The sequence below is a fragment of the Podarcis filfolensis genome (assembly GCF_964270895.1).
Source record: "Podarcis filfolensis genome assembly, chromosome: 4".
Classification (NCBI taxonomy): Eukaryota; Metazoa; Chordata; class Lepidosauria; order Squamata; family Lacertidae; genus Podarcis; species Podarcis filfolensis.
The window spans coordinates 101,111,575-101,131,566 of record NC_139607.1 but is presented as its reverse complement, the minus strand read 5'-3'; the positions used below and the strand labels follow the sequence as shown (position 1 = coordinate 101,131,566).

Below are 19,992 nucleotides of genomic sequence, written 5' to 3'. Positions count from 1 at the left end.
GGATACACTTGCCCAATTCCAACGGAGTCCAATTAGAATTTATATAGCCCCATGGCTCGCCGATGTGGAGTTCTGGTCCCACTTGGTGGCGGCGGTCGGCCTGGGCCTTGTACGCATCATTGGCCTGGTGCAGTTGCTCCATCAATAGTTGGTGCTGAGACTGGAGCTCCTGGAGCCAATCTGTCAGCAGATGCTGGCAGCACGTCCAGGAACAAACGCGGATGGTAACCGTAAGTGGCCTGGAACAGGGTCTGCTCGGTGGAGGCGTTCACCGCGTTGTTGTAAGCGAACTCCTCCAATGCCAAGTGGTCGACCCAGTCTGGAGGTACTCCAGGTTCTGGTGGTCGATTCTCACTTCCACCAGGTGTCTTGCCCCCTCAAGATGATGGCCCCAGACCTCAAAGGCCACCTTGATGCAACATGGACCAGACATGACCCTCGTGGCAAGTTGGGTCGTGGGAGTAAATCAAAATGTCATCTAAGTACACCACCACGTACTTGTATAGCAAGACCTGGAACATGTGGTTGATGTACCGTTGGAACACGGCAGGCGCATTGCACAACCCGAAAGGCATTACCAGGTATTCGAACTGCCCATACCGTGTCCCAAATGCTGTCTTCCACTCATCCCCGGCTCGGATCCTAATCAAATTGTAGGCTCCCCGAAGGTGCAGATTGGTGAACATCTGCGCCCCTTGCACCCGCTCCAGCAACTCTGCAATAAGGGGCAAGGGATACCGGTCTGGGATGGTAATCTTATCCATGGCAGGGACAAAGCTCCCCACACTTCTTAATGAAGAGTACTGAAGCGGCGGTGGGCGAGGTAGAGGGCCAAATGAACCCGCACTCCAGGTTCTTGCGACGGAAGTCCTACAAGGCTTAGCGCTCTGGCTCCGTAAGACAGTACAGGCGGCTCACAGGCAGGGTCTCTCTGGGCTGGAGGTCTATGCCGCAGTCAAAAGACCAATGAGGCGGCAGCTGATCTGCCCCCTGTTCCTCAAACACTTCTTGGTAGTCCTGGTAAACAGCGGGGAGCGTTGACGCAGCTTCCCCCGTGGGGGCGGCCACTAGCATCTCAGACCGAGCATGGGGATACGGGTTTGGGAAGCGCACAGTCTGACTGACCCAGTCGATCTGAACATTGTGAGACTCCAGCCAGTCCATCCCGAGCACCAGGGGAAACCGGGGCATGGTGGCAATGTCCAAGGTGCGCACCTCCTGGTGCTGCTGGTGACACAGGACCAAGGGCTGAGTCTCCTGAGTAACGGTCCCCGAGCGCAGGAGCCGTCCGTCAATTGCCTCCACCTGTACCGGTTCTGGCTTGTCCTGGAGTGGCACCTGATGATGGGCGGCGAAGGCAGAGTCCATATAGGAGTGGGTTGCCCCTGAATCTACCAGAGCATGAGTGAGAATCCAGGGCCCACCAGGGGGATATAGACGCACCAGAACTATGAGGTGTTGCAATTCCACCGGTGAGGACCCATCATGCGATGTTTGGGACCGCAGGTAGCCTGGGCCATCGGCTACTGGGGTTGGCCATTTCCCTGTGGCTGGCGTTTTCTCAGGACAGGATTGGGCATAGTGTCCACTCCCGCCGCAGTAGAGACACAGGTTCCCCTCCAGACGCCGAGTCTTCTCCGAGGGGGAGAGGTGAGGCTGTGCTGCCCCAAGCTGCATTGGCTCCTCGAGCGACTTAGCTGTGGCCGTGGAACTGCTGGGAAGGACTGGAGCCGGGAGTGCTGGCGGCTCTGAGCCTGGTGATGGTCCTCCAACCGATTGTCTATCTGCAGGCTCCGTTGAATGAGGGTGTCCAGCGTGGCGGGGTGATGCATCATGGCCAGCTGGTCCAGTATCTCATCCGAAAGCCCCTCAAGGTACTGGTCCTGAAGGGTGGAGTCATTTCAGGACAAGTCCTGTGCCAACAGCTGAAATTCTGTGGCATAGGCGGCCACTGTGGAATTGTCCTGTTTCAACCGCCAAATCGCCCGATTGGCTTGACTCCCCTTCTGAGGGTTGACGAACGCGGTTTCCAGATGGTTGCAAAACCCTGTATAGTCTGTCAGCAAGGGAGAATCTTGCCAGGGCAGCGGCAATGCCCACTTGGCCGCCCGGTCCTTCAGCAAGCTGATCAGGAAGTGCACCTTGGTGCGGTCATCGGGGAAATTCCGGGCTCGCCCCTGAATATACAGCTTGGCCTGGGCAAGAAACATGGGAAAGCTGGCCGGGGACCCATCGAATTTCTCTGGCAGGGCCACTGGGTACTTGCCAGAAGCTGGGGCGTCGGCACCAGGAGCTGATAAGGCGTCCAAACGCTGCTGAAGTGCTGTAACTGCATTGCTTAGCTGCTGAACGGTGTGGGTCAAGACCTGGTTTTCCTGAGTCAATGCCACCAGTGCAGCCGCCTGGTCAGCCATGGCTTCTGGTTCCTCCCGAACGCACCCCAACGAAGGGGGAGTGCGGATGTGGCAGGAGCAAACTGTGCTGGTCCCGTGGGTTACCCGAGAGGCTAGGTCCAAGTCCGGTCCGTGGTCAAAGGTGCAACGTGGAGGCAGTCCGTAGTAGCTGAAGCTGGGTGCAGGGCAGGGAGTTGGGTGAAGTCAGGAACAGGCTTGCAAGCAGGGAGCCTGGGCGGGTCAGGAGCTCAGGCAGGAACTAGCAACCAACAATGTTGCTCCCGCAACTTGGGACTGGGGCTGGCCAGCTTTTATCTGCCCTGAGGCCTCTGTAACCCTGACCCTCTGCAGCTCAGGAGAGGCTGGATCTTCCTCCAGCAGCTGATCTTCATCCAGCAGCTGAAAGGGAAAAGTCAGTCTGTCAGTTGCTCACGAAGGGAGGGTCTCTCCACATCCGAGAGTGCAGAGTGGGGGGCAAGGAGGGCAAGTCTGAGTCCCTGCTCTGTTTCTCTCCAATACTCACCTCTGGGGGAGAGATGTGCAACTGTAGCACATCTGCAAAGAGAAGGACATGGGGACAGGTGAGTCCGTCCCTGAGCACTTGACAAGGCTATTCCAAGAGTTTTCTCCTGGATTTCAAGTCCTACTGCAGGGGAGGAGGGACATCCCAAGCCTTGGGGGCCAATCCTGGCCTCCTTCAACCAGAATGTGGCTCCCCAGGCCAGGGGTAAGCAAACTAAGGCCTGGGGACGGGATGTGGCCCAATCGTCTTCTCAATCTGGCCTGCAGATGATTTGGGAATCAGCATGTTTTTACATGAGTAGAATGTGTCCTTTTATTTAAAATAATAATAATAATAATAATAATAATAATAATAATAATAATAATAATAATAATAATTTATTATTTATACCCCGCCCATCTGGCTGAGTTTCCCCAGCCACTCTGGGCGGCTCCCAATCAGTGTTAAAAACAGTACAGCGTTACATATTAAAAACTTCCCTTAAGATGTCTTCTGAATGTCAGGTAATTATTTATCTCTTTGACATCTGATGGGAGGGCGTTCCACAGGACGGGCGCCACTACCAAGAAGGCCCTCTGTCTGGGTTATTTGTGGGGTATAGGAATTGGTTCACCCCCCCAAAAAAAATAGTCTGACCCCCCCCACATGGTCTGAGGGACGGTGGACTGACTCACGGCTTAAAAAGGTTGCTGACCAATGCCCCAGGCTAACAAGATGGTCAATATCCGGTTCCACTCCACCCTTTTAAAATTGAAATAACAAAATGGATCCCAACTTTCAGAGCATGTAAACCACATGAGTGAAAAGACCCCTGTGCCACTTACAGAAATAGGATTAAATTCCTTCTCCCACCTTTAAAGTAAACCTCTAAGTAACGAAACCAAATCGACCCAGGTCTGCCTTCCTCCACCAATCTGAACTTCCCTCTTCAAGCCAAAAGACAACATTTCCCTGTCCCCGGGCGAAACTCCCTGGCCTTTCATTGGTAGAGCTGCCACAACACTAGTGGCGTTTACCTCTCAGGGACTGACTGAGCAGGCGGCAAGATGCTTTCAGCCTCGGACACTTGGCGGGTTCTGAAATGGTCATGCAGGCCAGATTCACGACCCTGGAGGGCTGGATTTGGCCCGTGGGACATAGTTTGAGGACCCCTGACCTACACTGACTGGCAGCAGCTCCCCAGAGTTTCAGGCAGGGATTTTGTCCAGCCCTTGCAGGAGATGTCAGGGGTTGACCCTGGGACATTCTGCATGCCAAGCAGATGCACTAGGGCTCCCCATATTTCCCTGCACTTTCAACATTATGCTATTAGCAACCGTGGAGATTCCACCTGCCTCTTTTGAAAGGAGAACACTCACCTGATCAATAATGATGATGATAATAATAATAATAATAATAATAATAATAATAATAATAATAATTTATACCCCACCCATCTGGCTGGGTTCCCCAGCCACTCTGGGCGACTTCCAACAAAATATTAAAATACAATAGTCCAACAAATATTAAAAGCTTCCCTAAACATAATAACAACAACCATCCATTTCTGGAAAGGGAAATGGCATACTTTTGTATATTAGTATAAAAAGCATGCATAAGAAGGTATTACTCATTTATGATGAGAATAGGATTTATTTATTTTGAACTTCGCTGGATTCCTCCTTGGCAGCCAGTGCGATTGTTTATGCAGGGCTAGAACTCAGGACCCGCTGCCTTGAGGGTCATCTAAGAGCAGTTGGGCACAGATCGGACGGCCATCTGCCATGGATGCTTTAGCTGAGATTCCTGCATCATTGCTGGGGTTGGACTAGATGACCCTGGGATCCCCTCCTATCTCTCCACTCCTGAATTCTAGGAGGAGCTTCCTTGCCTCCTGCAAAGCCCTTTTCCCTGCAAGCTCTTCCTCTGGTTTCTGGCCAAGGGAGGGAGATGCTCAGAGTCCAGCCAAGAGCCTCACCCCCAAAAGGATATCTGGGCATTGGTGAAGCCAGGGGGGCAGCTGCCCCCTAAATCCATAAGAAATAATAAGAATCTGAGGATCTGCAAAGCGAGACAGGGCTGAGCGAGGGAGGACTCGGCTTTGCAAGGGTTAAAGGGAACTGAGCTGCCTTCCTAGAGAGGACAGGAAGCAAGAGGGGGCAGGTCCTCCAGAGCCAAGGCCCCTCCCTCCCCAGTCCTTTCCTTGCTTTGGTGTCTCTCCTGCAAGGGCTGCCTCGCTGCCCCCTCCTGGGATCTGGTGAGTCTCCTCTCTCTCCCACCAGAGGGTGCAGTGGGGAGACGGGGGGGGGGGGGTCCCAGGGCTGCAGCAGGAGAGGGTGCCTGGGGGGCCTGATCAGGGAGGGGCCAGGTCTGCCACGCTCTCCCTCCTGCAGATCAGAGGATCCCTGACTCCCACGAAATCTCCCTTTTTAAAACAAAGAAGTCCCTGGGACTTTGACTCTGTGTGACATCGCTCAGCGTCATTGCACCACAGAGGAAACATGTGCAAATGGTTTTCCAAAGCTGGAGGAGGAGGTGGACACTAGCCCCCCCCCAAAAAAAACCACGGGGAGGAAGGAAGGAAGGAAAGGTGGGAGAGAAAGGCCAGGAATAAAGAGAGGGATCCCAGCCCAGAGTCTGGCTGCTGCATTGCGGACCAGTTTCCCAGTGTCTCCCAGGGCAGCTCCCCACGGAGGCCACGGCAGCCATCCCCTCGCACCCAGAGCCTGGCATCCCAGGACCTCATCCTCTCTGTCCCAAAGGGATTGTTGCTGGAAAACCAGCCGGAAATGGGCGCTGCTACTCACTGAGCCTCCAGGGACCTTGGCATCAATGGCTGTGTGTGTGTTAAGCTGGCTAACAGAATAATAATAATAAATTGCCTGCCTGAATTTCAAGTGAGACGTATTTGGCCCCATCCACTTGGCTCTCTGGGGTTTTCCAGATACATACCTGGCCCTCAGAGCAAAGAAAAAGGGACCCCACCCCAGGAGTCTGTCTGGAGAGGGGCAGGAGTCTGTCTTGAGAGGGGCAGAGAGTCCAAGTGCAAGAAAAAGAGACAGAAGCAGGGGAGTGGGGGTGGGGGTGGGGAGCAACTCCTGAGGACCCCTGGATGAAGACCCCCACTAGAGCCAAGCATCCATTTATCATGAGATACAAATGACTCCTTTGTCATTCGGTTCTGACTTCATGAATTGACTGGGAGGCAGCAGAAACCAAGGTGATTAATCTCACAGAAATCCCTTCAGTTGCCTCCACATTCTGCATTGTGAGAAGGCTAGAGACTTATTTCTTCTCCTCTTCCTCCTTTTCTTTTCAAAAAGAAAGCTCATGGTCTGAGATGCGGTGAAGTCCAGCCCATTTCCCCCACCCGTCCTACAGATTCTGTAACAGAACAATGTATTTGCTTTGTTGGATTTGCTGCAGCTTCTCATTTAGACGGACAGAACTTGGCAGAAGACCAAAGGGTTCCTTCCGATCTCTCAGAGGCTTCCTGAGAGCACAGATGGATGAGCAAGACTCATCTGGCCCTAAAGCAGGAAGAGGCCATGCCATCCAAACTGGGAGCAGTGGGGGATTCTGGAAAAACTCTGTGCAGAAGATCCATGGTGAGGAGGACACCCTCCGCTCAGAGGTGCAGAGCCAGCAGGTGAGGCAGTTCTGCTGCCAGGAGGCCAAAGGACCCCAAGAGGTTTGCAGCCGACTCTACCACCTTGACCATCAGTGGCTGAAGCCGGAAAGGCACACGAAAGCTGAGATGCTGGACCTGGTGATCTTGGAGCAGTTCCTGGCTGTCCTTCCCCTGGAAATGGAGAGCTGGGTGAGGGACTGTGGAGCGGAGACCAGTTCCCAGGCGATAGCCCTGGCCGAAGGTTTCCTCCTGAGTCAGGCAGAGGAGAGAAAGCAGGTGAGAGAGACTTTCCTCTGGATACTCCCAAGGGGCTCCAAACAGGACAGAGAACATCCCATAATGGTCTGCTGATGGCCCATCCTTTTTCTGGGAAAACATCCATGGAATGAGATCTCACACCCTTCAAGTCTTTGTCATTCTCTTTCTAGTATTTCTCACCATTCTCTGTTTTGAATCCTTGTTTCTTTCTCAGGGAAAGGATCTCTTTGCAGAAATGGACCTGGATTCCTGTGAGGCAGAGAGGCCTCCGTTGGACACCAGAGTGAGGCCGCTGGGTAAGGAGGAAGGTGGTTTTCTCCTTTTGGTCTCATTCTGTTGGTTTCCCAACTCATCTGAGGGTTCTTTTCATCTTGTTTTGGGGGGAGACAGTTGGGAACAAGGGTCCAGAGGAGGGGAGATGTATTTCTGCACACAAAAAACAACAACATATGAAATGGGCACAAACCTCCAAATACTCTCAGTAGGTAAGTCTTTCTCAAAGGCCCATCTGTAGTTAGAGATGCCCTGTTTCACCTGTCAGAGAAGCAGGCACTCCTGGCGTCCTGCTTACCTTTTTTCTCTTGCAGGTGGCAGAAGGATGCCGGCAAGACCTCCTGATCCGCCTTTTCATGGGGGCAAAAGGGAAGCAGCGGCTGTGGAACCAGATCAGGTCAGGGGAAGCTGCCTTGTGGGGACAGAGGCCGAGGGATGGAGCAATGTCATGGACTGGTTGGGCACAGAGGAATGGTGGGAGGAAGCAGCCAGGGAACCAGGAAGGGAAGACGGCTCAGAGCCGAAGGAGTGGAGGTGGAGGAAGGATGAGCGGTCAGAGGGAGAAGAGGGAGAAGCCTGGGAAGAGGAGGTGTCAAAAGCTGAAGGGGAAACAGGGCTTAGTGAGCTGGGAGACTCTGTGGCAGAATGCAGTGCAGAATCAGAGGCAGAAGAGGAAGGAGGCGAGTGGGAGAGGAAGGTCGAGAGGCAGAGGTGAGTCAGGAGAAGGAGGAACCACCGGTGGCTCCCTCTCCTTCTGCCAGAAGCCACCCTCCCTGCTTGTCTCTCAGAGCCAGGAGACCCCCTGCAATGCAGGAATCTGCTAGATCATCCAAGACAGATGCCCATCCAAAAGAGGCTTATTTTATTTCCAGATTGATAACTGAATGCAAAAATTGAATCAGAGAATCAGAGAATCATAGAACCATAGAGTTGGAAGAGACCACAAGGGCCATCGAGTCCAACCCCCTGCCAAGCAGGAAACACCATCAGAGCACTCCTGACATATGGTTGTCAAGCCTTTGCTTAAAGACCTCCAAAGAAGGAGACTCCACCACACTTCTTGGCAGCAAATTCCACTGTCGAACAGCTCTTACTGTCAGGAAGTTCTTCCTAATGTTTAGGTGGAATCTTCTTTCTTGTAGTTTGGATCCATTGCTCCGTGTCCGCTTCTCTGGAGCAGCAGAAAACAACCTTTCTCCCTCCTCTATGTGACATCCTTTTATATATTTGAACATGGCTATCATATCATCCCTTAACCTCCTCTTCTCCAGGCTAAACATGCCCAGCTCCCTTAGCCGTTCCTCATAAGGCATCGTTTCCAGGCCTTTGACCATTTTGGTTGCCCTCCTCTGGACACGTTCCAGTTTGTCAGTGTCCTTCTTGAACTGTGCTGCCCAGAACTGGACACAGTACTCCAGGTGAGGTCTGACCAGAGCAGAATACAGTGGCACTATTACTTCCCTTGATCTAGATGCTATATCCTATTGATGCAGCCCAGAATTGCATTGGCTTTTTTAGCTGCCGCGTCACACTGTTGGCTCATGTCTAGTTTGTGGTCAACCAAGACTCCTTGATCCTTTTCACATGTAGTGCTCTCAAGCCAGGTGTCACCCATCTTGTATTTGTGCCTCTCATTTTTTTTGCCCAAGTGCAATACTTTACATTTCTCCCTGTTAAAATTCATCTTGTTTGTTTTGGCCCAGTTCTCTAATCTGTCAAGGTCGTTTTGAAGTGTGATTCTGTCCTCTGGGGTGTTAGCCACCCCTCCCAGTTTGGTGTCATCTGCAAATTTGATCAGGATGCCCTTGAGTCCATCATCCAAGTCGTTGATAAAGATGTTGAATAAGACCGGGCCCAAGACAGAACCCTGTGGCACCCCACTAGTCACTCTTCTCCAGGATGAAGAGGAACCATTGATGAGCACCCTTTGGGTTCGGTCAGCCAGCCAGTTACAAATCCACTGAGTGGTAGCATAGTCAAGACCGCATTTTACCAGCTTCTTTACAAGAATATCATGGGGCACCTTGTCAAATGCCTTGCTGAAATCAAGGTAGGCTACATCCACTGCGTTCCCTTCATCTACCAGGCTTGTAATTCTGTCAAAAAACGAGATCAGGTTCGTCTGACATGACTTATTTTTCAGAAATCCATGCTGACTATTGGTGATCACAGCATTCCTTTCTAGGTGCTCACAGACTGTTTGCTTAATGATCTGCTCCAGAATCTTCCCTGGTATTGATGTCAGACTGACTGGGCGGTAATTATTTGGGTCCTCTCTTTTCCCCTTTTTGAAAATAGGGACAACATTTGCCCTCCTCCAGTCTGCCAGGACTTCGCCTGTTCTCCAGGAATTCTCAAAGATGACTGCCAGTGGTTCTGAGATCACATCTGCCGGTTCTCTTAATACTCTTGGATGCAGTTCATCTGGCCCTGGAGACTTGAATACATCTAAACTAGCCAAGTATTCTCGTACTATCTCCTTAGTTATTCTGGGCTGTGTTTCCTTTGCTGAATCCTTTGCTCCAAATTCTTCAGGTCGGGCATTGTTTTCTTTATCGGAGAAGACTGAGGCAAAGAAGGCATTGAGGAGTTCAGCCCTTTCTGTGTCCCCTGTTTGCATTTCACCATCTTCTCCTCTGAGTGAACCCACTGTTTCTTTGTTCTTCCTTTTGCTACAAACATACCCATAAAAGCCTTTTTTGTTGCTTTTAACCTCTCTAGCAAGCCTGAGTTCATTCTGTGTTTTAGCTTTTCTGACTTTGTGTCTACACATGCTGGCTATTTGTTTGAATTCCTCTTTGGTGGTTTCCCCCCTTTTCCATTTTTTGTACACATCCTTTTTTAATCTTAACTCAGTTAAAAGTTCTTTAGATAGCCACCCTGGCTTCTTTAGGCACCTTCCATGTTTCCGTCTCCTTGGTATTGCCTGAAGTTGTGCTTTTACTATCTCCCTCTTAACAAACTCCCAGCCATCATGAACTCCCTTTCCTTTTAGTATTACTGTCCATGGGATCTCACCCAGCACTTCCCTAAGTTTTATGAAGTCGGCTTTCTTAAAGTCGAGAAATTGAGTCCTAGTATGCTTGGCTGCTCCTTTCCGCTGTATAGTAAACTTCAGAAGAGCATGATCACTCGCGCCTAATGATCCTTCCACTTCTACCCCACTAACCAGGTCATCAACATGGGTTAGGACCAGATCTAAAATGGCTGTTCCTCTTGTTGCTTCTCCCACTTTCTGGACAATGAAGTTGTCTGCAAGGCCAGTGAGGAATCTGTTTGACCTTATGCTCTTGGCTGAGTTTGACATCCAACAAATAACCGGGTAATTGAAGTCCCCATTACTACTATCTCCCTTCCTTTTGCATGCTTGGCCATCTGTTCCAGGAAGGCATCATCTATGTCCTCCGTTTGGCTTGGGGATCTATAGTAAACTCCCACAATGAGGTCAGTGTTATTCTTCTCTCCCTTAATTTTGACCCAAATGCTCTCACTTTGGCTTTGAGGTTCTAAATCTTGGATCTCTTCATTACTGTACAGTCTGCGCATTACTGTACAGACATTGAAGTCCATTAATCATTCCCCCGTGTCTCTTATTTAAGGATTTTTTCCTCCCACCACTAGGTCTGCGTGCTATTTGCTCCATTCGGTGTATGACATTTGGATGATCATCTTCATCAATTGATAGACTCCTACCTTCAGGAGCACTGTCTCCCTCCCCCACATTAGTCAGTTTAAAGCCCTCCTGATGAGGTTTCTGAGATTTTTGGCAAAAACATTCCTCCCAACCGTTGTGAGGTGCAGCCCATCGCTTGCCAGAAGTCCATCTTCAAGAAACTGCATTCCGTGATCTAAGAATCCAAACCGTTCCTGTTTATACCATTTGCGAAGCCAGTTGTTCACTTCCACTATTTCCCCCTCTCTCCCTGGGCCACGTCATTCAACTGGGAGGACAGATGAGATGACAATTTGTGCATTTAATTGCTTCAATTTCCTGCCCAGAACCTCGTAGTCTCTTTTCATCTTCTGGAGGCTATTGCTTGCAGTGTCATTGGTTTCCACATGAACCAAGAGGAAGGGGTATTTGTCAGTGGGTTTTATGATTCCTTGCAGTCGTTCAGTTAACATCTTGGATCTTAGCCCCGGGGAGACAGCACACTTCCCGAGACATCTTGTCAGGCCCACAGATCACTGCTTCTGTTCCCCTCAGTAGGGAATCCCCTATCACCACTACATGCCTCCTCTTAGGTCTGGTAGGGGTTCTTCCGTGAGCTGTCCGTTCCAAGGGCGCCTGGACATTCCCTGAGGACTGCCTTTGCTGCTCGTCTTCATATACCTGATTGACTGTAATGAGGGAGAGATCCTCAAATGGAGTCTGCTCTTCGTCTTCCATGCTAGGGGAAAGGACCTCAAAGCGATTGCGTATTTCTAAACAATCAGAGCGAACCCTGGGCCTCCTACTTCTCTGAGTCACGTTTCTCCATATATCTGGCTCCTGTGTTGGTGAACTAGCCTCCTTCTCAGGGGAGTCCCCTGTCTCCTCCTTGGTGGAGACGGTGTGCTCTGTTGCTTCCAATAAGAGCTCCAGCTCTCTAATTCTTTGGAGCATAGCTACACGTTCCTCCAGTTGCTGGACTTTGTCTTTTAAGAGGGCAATCAACATGCAATTGCTGCAGGTAAAGCTGCCTGCAACCTTTGGCAAGATGGCAAACATTGCGCAGGAACCACAGGCGACTGCAGCTGTTCCCTCACCCTCCATCTTGAGAACGTGTCGTTGGGGGTGACTACAGTGGTCCTCCATCATAAAAAGCGTGAAGACAGGACAAATAAATCCCCCCCAAAAAACCTAGGTCTCCCCCAACAAACGTTTGAGACTAGCTCCCCTAAATCTAAAAGATGGATCAAACTGCAAACTCTGATAAGCTCCTCCCACAGCTAATCACCTACCTCAACAGAAGCCCTGCCCCCTCTGACCTTTGCACAGGGAGAGCAGCTAATCAGCCACAAGAAACACACACAAGAAAACCCTTTTTCTTCAGCTGCTGCCCTGCAAGTTTCTAAGCAGTGGACAAATGAGAACAAATAGTGGCCTGGATTCACCTAACCAGCCCCATCGGCTGCAAAATGGGGCCTGCCTCCCATTCCTCCCCCTCCCCATTCCTCCATGAATCCCTCAAATTTGGCTCTAGGGCATTGGGAGGGAACTCCCCAGAACAGCCCAGGAGGAGAGGAGAAAGTGGATCCTTCCATTGGGGAAACTGGAATGCTTGCCTAGGCAGAATGACTTGAATAACACAAGGTGGAGTACAACTTATTTGCACAAAAACGAATACCCATAATTAAAATGCAGATTAAAATAAGCATCCATAATTAAAATGTGCAGCAAAGCAATCCTATTGAAACAACACCGCAATTTACAGGAAGGAAACAACAGAGCATTGTGGAGTAGATCATATTTCTGCTGTCTCAGAGGAGGACATTTCCCTTTTTCTTTTAGGGTCCAGTGTGCTTTGAAGATATTGCTGTTCGTTTCACGGATGAGGAGTGGGCGTTGCTGGATCCTGACCAGAGAGCTCTGCATAAGGACGTCATGGAGGAGAATCGTGGGATCGTGGCCTCTCTTGGTAAGGCTCCCTGTGGGAACATTATAGCTGCCTGGAAATTCAAAACATACCTCTATGGGACCAACCTCATATATTTTCACGGAGCTCAACCCTGGCCCCTATATCACCTGGAAACCTAACACCTCCACAATAAACAGTAAATTACAGTTTTTTCTTTGAACAATCTTCCTCAAATTATTCCTTTTTCTACCATGATTGTGTTAGGATATTGCTGTTCCGTTCCACCTAAACAGATGTGTGGAGCTATTGTATGTCACATGTCTGTTTACATTCCAGCACAGCTTGCTGGGAACTTCCGTTTGTGTATAGCTTTTGCCTCATGCTTCCTGCTCTTAGACATGAAGGAGAGCAGACATGTTTTTCTTTGTCTTGATCTATGCTGAATAAACTGCTTGTAAATATGCTTTACATATGCCTGTGTCCACCCTTCTGTCGTGAAGAGTTAATTACTCTGCTGATTAGACTGTGCTCCAGCTTCTGAAGAGTTCTGAAGCTGCGGGTCGCTGTTTGATGCTGTTCCGAGGACCGGAGTTTGCCCGGTTACCAGCCGGTGTGCTGTAGCCAGCTGGGGGCCTGCCAAATGCCCCTGTTTTCCTTGGACGCATCCCAACAGATTGGGCTGGTCTGAACTTCAGAGGCCATCTTAATGTTAGTTTTTATTGTTCAGCTCTGGCCCTTGAGCTGATATGGCTCATCTTGCCTTGAGCCCAGCAGAGTAAAATCCCAGAGTCCGCAAACGAAAGGATGAAGCAGGTATGGTGCTCCTTTGCGAAAAGCTTTATTCCTGAACTATGCTGAGAGCATACAAATATACATCTTGTCTCTGTGAGAAGCAGAGAGCAACTCTTAACGAAACGACAGAACAAAGAAACAGGAAACCAGTGAACGTCACATCCAGTCTCCCTTTCCCGTGGGAACCCAACAGTAACTTGACTGTGGAATGGAAACATAGTCCCATGACTCGCAGCTGCTGCTCAGTGAGGGAAACAGAAACTAACACTTAAATGTCAGCTTCAGAATTGTTAGGGAAGCTGAGTAGCTTCAGGTTTTTGTTTTTGCTCCTGTCAGTCTTGGGTTGACCAAAGAGACGACTGGCAGCGAAGCTCAGGTGCTGCCAGCCAGAGAAGAAGCGGGCCTGGGGAGAGGAGAGTTAGCAGCGGAAGGCAGAGAGGAGGGGGAGAGGAACTGTCATCTGAGCTCTGAACAAAGGGGAGAAGGAAAAGGGAGACAGAGTGACAGGCAGCTGTGTGAGAGCTACAGGAGTGAGTAAGACGCTGGAATGCAGGAAGCAATCTCTGCCAAATTTAAAGATACTGGAAGAGAAGGTGGGGGCTTCAGTGCTGGGGAAGGGGGAGGAGCTCAGTCTGGGCAACTCCATCTTGTGGGGAGGACGATGAGTAGAGGAGCTCCGTCCAAGTTTGTTGTTTTAGCAATAAACCTGAAATTATTAACAGGCAGAGTCGTCTCACGTTTGAAGAATGTAATGCGTTGACTTTTATGAAGGAGTATTTATTAGAACAGCAGTCATAAAGAAAAAACGTGAAACCTTTGGTAACCATTGGTAACCTTTAGCTTTAATTACAGCCTTACAACGCCTTCCCATAAAGTTTTTAGTTCTGCAGTTCCCATGAAGTTCCCATGAAGTTTTTAGTTCGGCTTTATTGCTGGGTTGCCTATGATTAACAAGTTTCTTTAGTCGGCCCCATGGATTTCCGATTGGGTTAAAGTTTGAGCTATTCCCAGGACATTCCGGCAGTGAAATATCATTATCTTGAATGCACCTTTTGCACACAGCAGCAACACGACATAGAGCTGAAACCTGTTGAAAATATATAAATGCTCCAGTATCTGGGAAAAGATGACCTGCGGAACACTTCAGTTTGGGCTAAAGTATTTCGTTTTATGTATTTTGGGGCATTTACATTCCCATTAATGACGCAAATTCTGCCCACACCTTTTGCTGCCATACTACCCCAGATCATCACACTGTCTGGGTGTTTCACAGTCCGTGTAATGCAAGTAGGATGTAAATCTTCTCTGATTCTTCTCCTCGCGTATTTCATGCCATCACTACCAAGCAAGGAGATTTGGGTCTCATCGCTCCAAATAACACTGTCCCATTGTTCCACTGTACAGTTAACATGGGTTTCATCTTTTCAACCTTTGTTTGAGAGATAACAATGGCTTTTTCCTTAGAACTCTAACATTTAGACCAGTCCTTGCACTCAACTTCACATTACATGGCTCCATGTCATCTTGTATACACCCAGATGATTTTCTTCCGTCATATAGGAACAGTCTCTCCACTCGTCCATCATCACTTGCCTTTGTGCACCTTTCCCTGCCTTAACAAGTCTGATTTTGTAGTGACTGAGTCTCCTTATACTTCTTCCAAAATATAGAAATGCCAGCTTTGGTTATGTTTTCCCCAATCTCTCTTCTAATTTCTTCATAACTGTAGCCTTGTTCACTTAATAGTACAATCTTACATCGCTTTCTGGGTGACCAGTCAACATTTTGTGCTATTTCTATAATTTTATTATGTTTTACAACGTAAGCAAATTGTGCTTCATTTTTCTGGTTATTTGGCTATAATGTTTGATAGAATACGGTATAATTAAACAAACTTTGTTGAATTGCATTCTTGATAAAATTATCTTTCCATTGATATATAATTTTATATTAGTACTCCAAAAGAAGCAGTGTTTTGAGCCATCAAACCTCTGAAATACACTTTTCTCCAAAAGGCTTCTGCAATTTTGACCACTAGTGTATATGAAACAAAGTATCATTCAACGACACATCAGAATCTCATAATAAATATGTTGATTAATGACAAACAACACATGTAATGAACACACACCCAACTCCCTTCAGTTCTTCTCCATTTGTTCCTGAGGCTCTAATCCCTTTTTGTCTCCATTGCAGATTGTGATGAAATGGAAATTGAGAACAAAGGTGAACACGACAAAATCCCCAGGGAGGAGAAGCCACACAAAAATTTAGAGTGTGGAAAAAGCTGCAGTCAGAGCTCCCATTCCACTTCCCATCAACAAAATGTCATTGGAAAGAAACTCTATCAGTGCATGGAATGTGGAAAGAGCTTCCGTCAGAGCTCCCATCTCATTTCCCATCAAAGAATTCATACAGGGGAGAAACCCTATCAGTGTGTGGAATGTGGAAAGAGCTTCAGGAAGAGCTCCCATCTCACCTCCCATCAAAGAATTCATACAGGTGAGAAACCCTATCAGTGTGTGGAATGTGGAAAGAGCTTCACTCACAGCCACAATCTCACTTCCCATCAAAGAATTCATACAGGGGAGAAACCCTATCAGTGTGTGGAATGTGGAAAGAGCTTCACTCATAGCTCCTCTCTCACTTTCCATCAAGCAATTCATACAGGGGAAAAACCCTATCAGTGTATGGAATGTGGAAAGAGCTTCACACATAGCTCCTCTCTCACTTCCCATCAAAGAATTCATACAGGGGAGAAACCATATCAGTGTGTGGAATGTGGAAAGAGCTTCACTCATAGCTCCTCTCTCACCTCCCATCAAAGAATTCATACAGGGGAGAAACCATATCAGTGCTTTGAATGTGGAAAGAGCTTCACTTATAGCTCCTCTCTCACCTCCCATCAAAGAATTCATACAGGGGAGAAACCCTATCAGTGTGTGGAATGTGGAAAGAGCTTCACTGATAGCTCCTCTCTCACCTCCCATCAAAGAATTCATACGGGGGAGAAACCATATCAGTGCTTTGAATGTGGAAAGAGCTTCACTGATAGCTCCTCTCTCACCTCCCATCAAAGAATTCATACAGGGGAGAAACCCTATCAGTGTGTGGAATGTGGAAAGAGCTTCACTGATAGCTCCTCTCTCACTTCCCATCAAAGAATTCATACGGGGGAGAAACCATATCAGTGCTTTGAATGTGGAAAGAGCTTCACTGATAGCTCCTCTCTCACCTCCCATCAAAGAATTCATACAGGGGAGAAACCCTATCAGTGTGTGGAATGTGGAAAGAGCTTCACTCATAGCTCCTCTCTCACTTCCCATCAAAGAATTCATACAGGGGAGAAACCCTATCAGTGCGTGGAATGTGGAAAGAGCTTCACTGATAGCTCCTCTCTCACTTCCCATCAAAGAATTCATACAGGGGAGAAACCCTATCAGTGTGTGGAATGTGGAAAGAGCTTCAGGAGGAACTCCCATCTCACTTCCCATCAAAGAATTCATACAGGGGAGAAACCCTATCAGTGTGTGGAATGTGGAAAGAGCTTCAGGAGGAACTCCCATCTCACTTCCCATCAAAGAATTCATACAGGGGAGAAACCCTATCAGTGTGTGGAATGTGGAAAGAGCTTCACTGATAGCTCCTCTCTCACCTCCCATCAAAGAATTCATACGGGGGAGAAACCATATCAGTGCTTTGAATGTGGAAAGAGCTTCACTGATAGCTCCTCTCTCACTTCCCATCAAAGCATTCATACAGGGGAGAAACCGCATCAGTGTGTGGAATGTGGAAAGAGCTTCAGGAGGAACTCCCATCTCACTTCCCATCAAAGAATTCATACAGGGGAGAAACCCTATCAGTGTGTGGAATGTGGAAAGAGCTTCAGGAGGAACTCCCATCTCACTTCCCATCAAAGAATTCATACAGGGGAGAAACCCTATCAGTGTATGGAATGTGGAAAGAGCTTCACTCACAGCCACAATCTCACTTCCCATCAAAGAATTCATACAGGGGAGAAAGCCTATCAGTGTGTGGAATGTGGAAAGAGCTTCACTGATAGCTCCTCTCTCACTTCCCATCACAGAATTCATACAGGGGAGAAACCCTATCAGTGCGTGGAATGTGGAAAGAGCTTCAGGAATAGCTCCAAACTCACTTCCCATGAAATAATTCATACAGGGGAGAAACCCTATCAGTGCGTGGAATGTGGAAAGAACTTCAGGAATAGCTCCAAACTCACTTCCCATCAAAAAATTCATACAGGGGAGAAACCCTATCAGTGTGTGGAATGTGGAAAGAGCTTCAGGAATAGCTCCAAACTCACTTCCCATGAAATAATTCATACAGGGGAGAAACCTTATCAGTGTGTGGAATGTGGAAAGAGCTTCACTGTTAACTCTAAACTCACTTCCCATCAAAGAATCCGTATAAAGGTCGGAAAAACCAGTATACAGCTTTAGGAGCCAGGCAAATCCGCACCTTTTTAACCAGGCCTTTTTCTTATTGACATCTAATGCTATTTTAACATATGTTTTGTGTTTTTATGTTGTGTTTTTATGTTCTAAGCATCCTGAGACGTGTGGGTGTAGGGAATACAGCCACTCTTAAATTCCTAGGGGTGTTTGCCCCCCCCCCCATAAAATATTTGAGGAGGCCACGCCCTAGGTTTTTTTTGTGTTTTTTTTTCAAATACAACCTTTTATTCTTCCGCTACTTGCCATACAATTTCACTATCAATTTGCCGTTTTAAGAAATTTTAAAAACCACACAAAGGTCATGAGAAAAACAAAATACAAGAAAATACAAATGTGGACAGGTCCCATCTTTGCGGGCCAAACACAAAAGTTGCTTTAAAGGAGGCTTTCCCAAACTTGGGTCCCCTGCAGCTCCCGGGACTATAGTTTCCATCATCCCTCCCCATTGGTCCTGCTAGCTAGGGATGATGGGAGTTGTAGTCCAAAAACAGCTTTCCGCTCCACCTAGAGTACCCACAGAATTTTGGCTTCTACTGGCAACACACATAGGAGAACAAATGAAAGACAAACTTGGAAAGGTCCATACCAAATGGACATCCGGTGTGAAGAGGTCACTTTCCCCACTGCTGAACAATGCCACAGGTAGAGGAGATGGAATGCTAGAAGTTTAGAAGTGTTCTCCATGGCAAGGGGAGCTGCTGGGAAATTGAACTATGGGCTCAAAATATTACTTTTTTTAAAAAGTCGCTGCCATTATAGACCTTGCCATTCAAATGGTGTGCATGCATCATGTGATTGATAGTGCAAGGCGGACCTTACCTGGCCCCCCACCAATATTTTATTCAAGTCGGCACCACTGTGTCGGGCGGTTTACAAATTAAATAAATACATAAATCGCCTCCCTTTGCACATGTTCCAGCTTGTCTATATCCTCATTTATCCTTTTTAAAATTTATTTGCCCTTCATCTGAAGATTTTACAATATAAACATACAGGATGAAAGCATGGCTTTCTCAAAAACAAGCCAAGCCAGAGAAATCTCTCCTTTTCTTTTCTTTTTTTGGATGGAGTTATAAACTTTGTTGATCAGTGGACTGCTGTGGAAATTGTGTATTTTGTTTTGTTTTTTAAAGAAATATTTATTAAAGTTTTACAAAAAACATAAGTTTACAGAATAAGGTTTTACAAAAAACATAAGTCTACAAAATAGAGAAAATTAAAACAAAATTAACAAACTAGAAAACACACATAGAAAAGAGGAAAAGAAAAAAAAAGAGATACAAAATGCAAGGAAAAAACTAATAGCTAAAAAGAGAAAATTTAAAAATAAATCCATTTTTCAATATCTTTAAGCTCATTTCCTTATTTCCTTGACCTCCTCACACCTCCCCTATTTGTATTCCCATTTAAAAAATCATTTCAGCAAATCCTTACCCTCTTTCATTTATCTTTACTCTGTATCTTAACCTATTATAACTATGCATTTTCATCCATTATCAATCCATATTTGCATATTCTTATTAATCTTATTACCAATACCACTTATTTTCAATCCAACATCGTTTTAACATTCATTAATTTTACAGTATTTCTGCAAATAGTCTTTTAATTTCTTCCAATCTTCTTCCACCAACTCTTCTCCCTGGTCTCGGATTCTGCCAGTCATTTCCGCCAGTTCCATATAGTCCATCACCTTCATCTGCCATTCTTCCAGGCTGGGTAGATCTTGTGTCTTCCAATACTTTGCGATAAGTATTCTTGCTGCTGTTGTTGCATACATAAAGAAAGTTCTATCCTTCTTTGGCACCAATTGGCCGACTATGCCCAGGAGAAAGGCCTCTGGTTTCTTCAGGAAGGTATATTTAAATACCTTTTTCATTTCATTATAGATCATCTCCCAGAAAGCCTTAATCTTTGGGCACGTCCACCAAAGGTGAAAGAATGTACCTTCATTTTCTTTACATTTCCAACATTTATTATCGGGCAAATGATAAATTTTTGCAAGCTTGACTGGTGTCATGTACCACCTGTAAATCATTTTCATAATATTCTCTCTTAAGGCATTACATGCCGTAAATTTCATACCTGTGGTCCACAACTGTTC

The 19,992-nt window shown here is 47.4% G+C and overlaps 1 protein-coding gene across 1 annotated transcript in view; it reads left to right on the top strand.

Annotated features, from left to right (window-relative positions):
• LOC310760680 (uncharacterized protein) overlaps positions 1-18,982 on the top strand; it is a 76,458-nt gene extending 57,476 nt beyond the window's left edge. Inside the window, exon 6 of the mRNA XM_083609641.1 lies at positions 15,607-18,982. Coding sequence (XP_083465767.1) covers positions 15,607-17,873 — 2,267 coding nt within the window. The 3' untranslated portion in view covers positions 17,874-18,982. The remainder of the gene's footprint in view (positions 1-15,606) is intronic.
• The last annotated feature ends 1,010 nt before the right edge of the window (positions 18,983-19,992 follow it).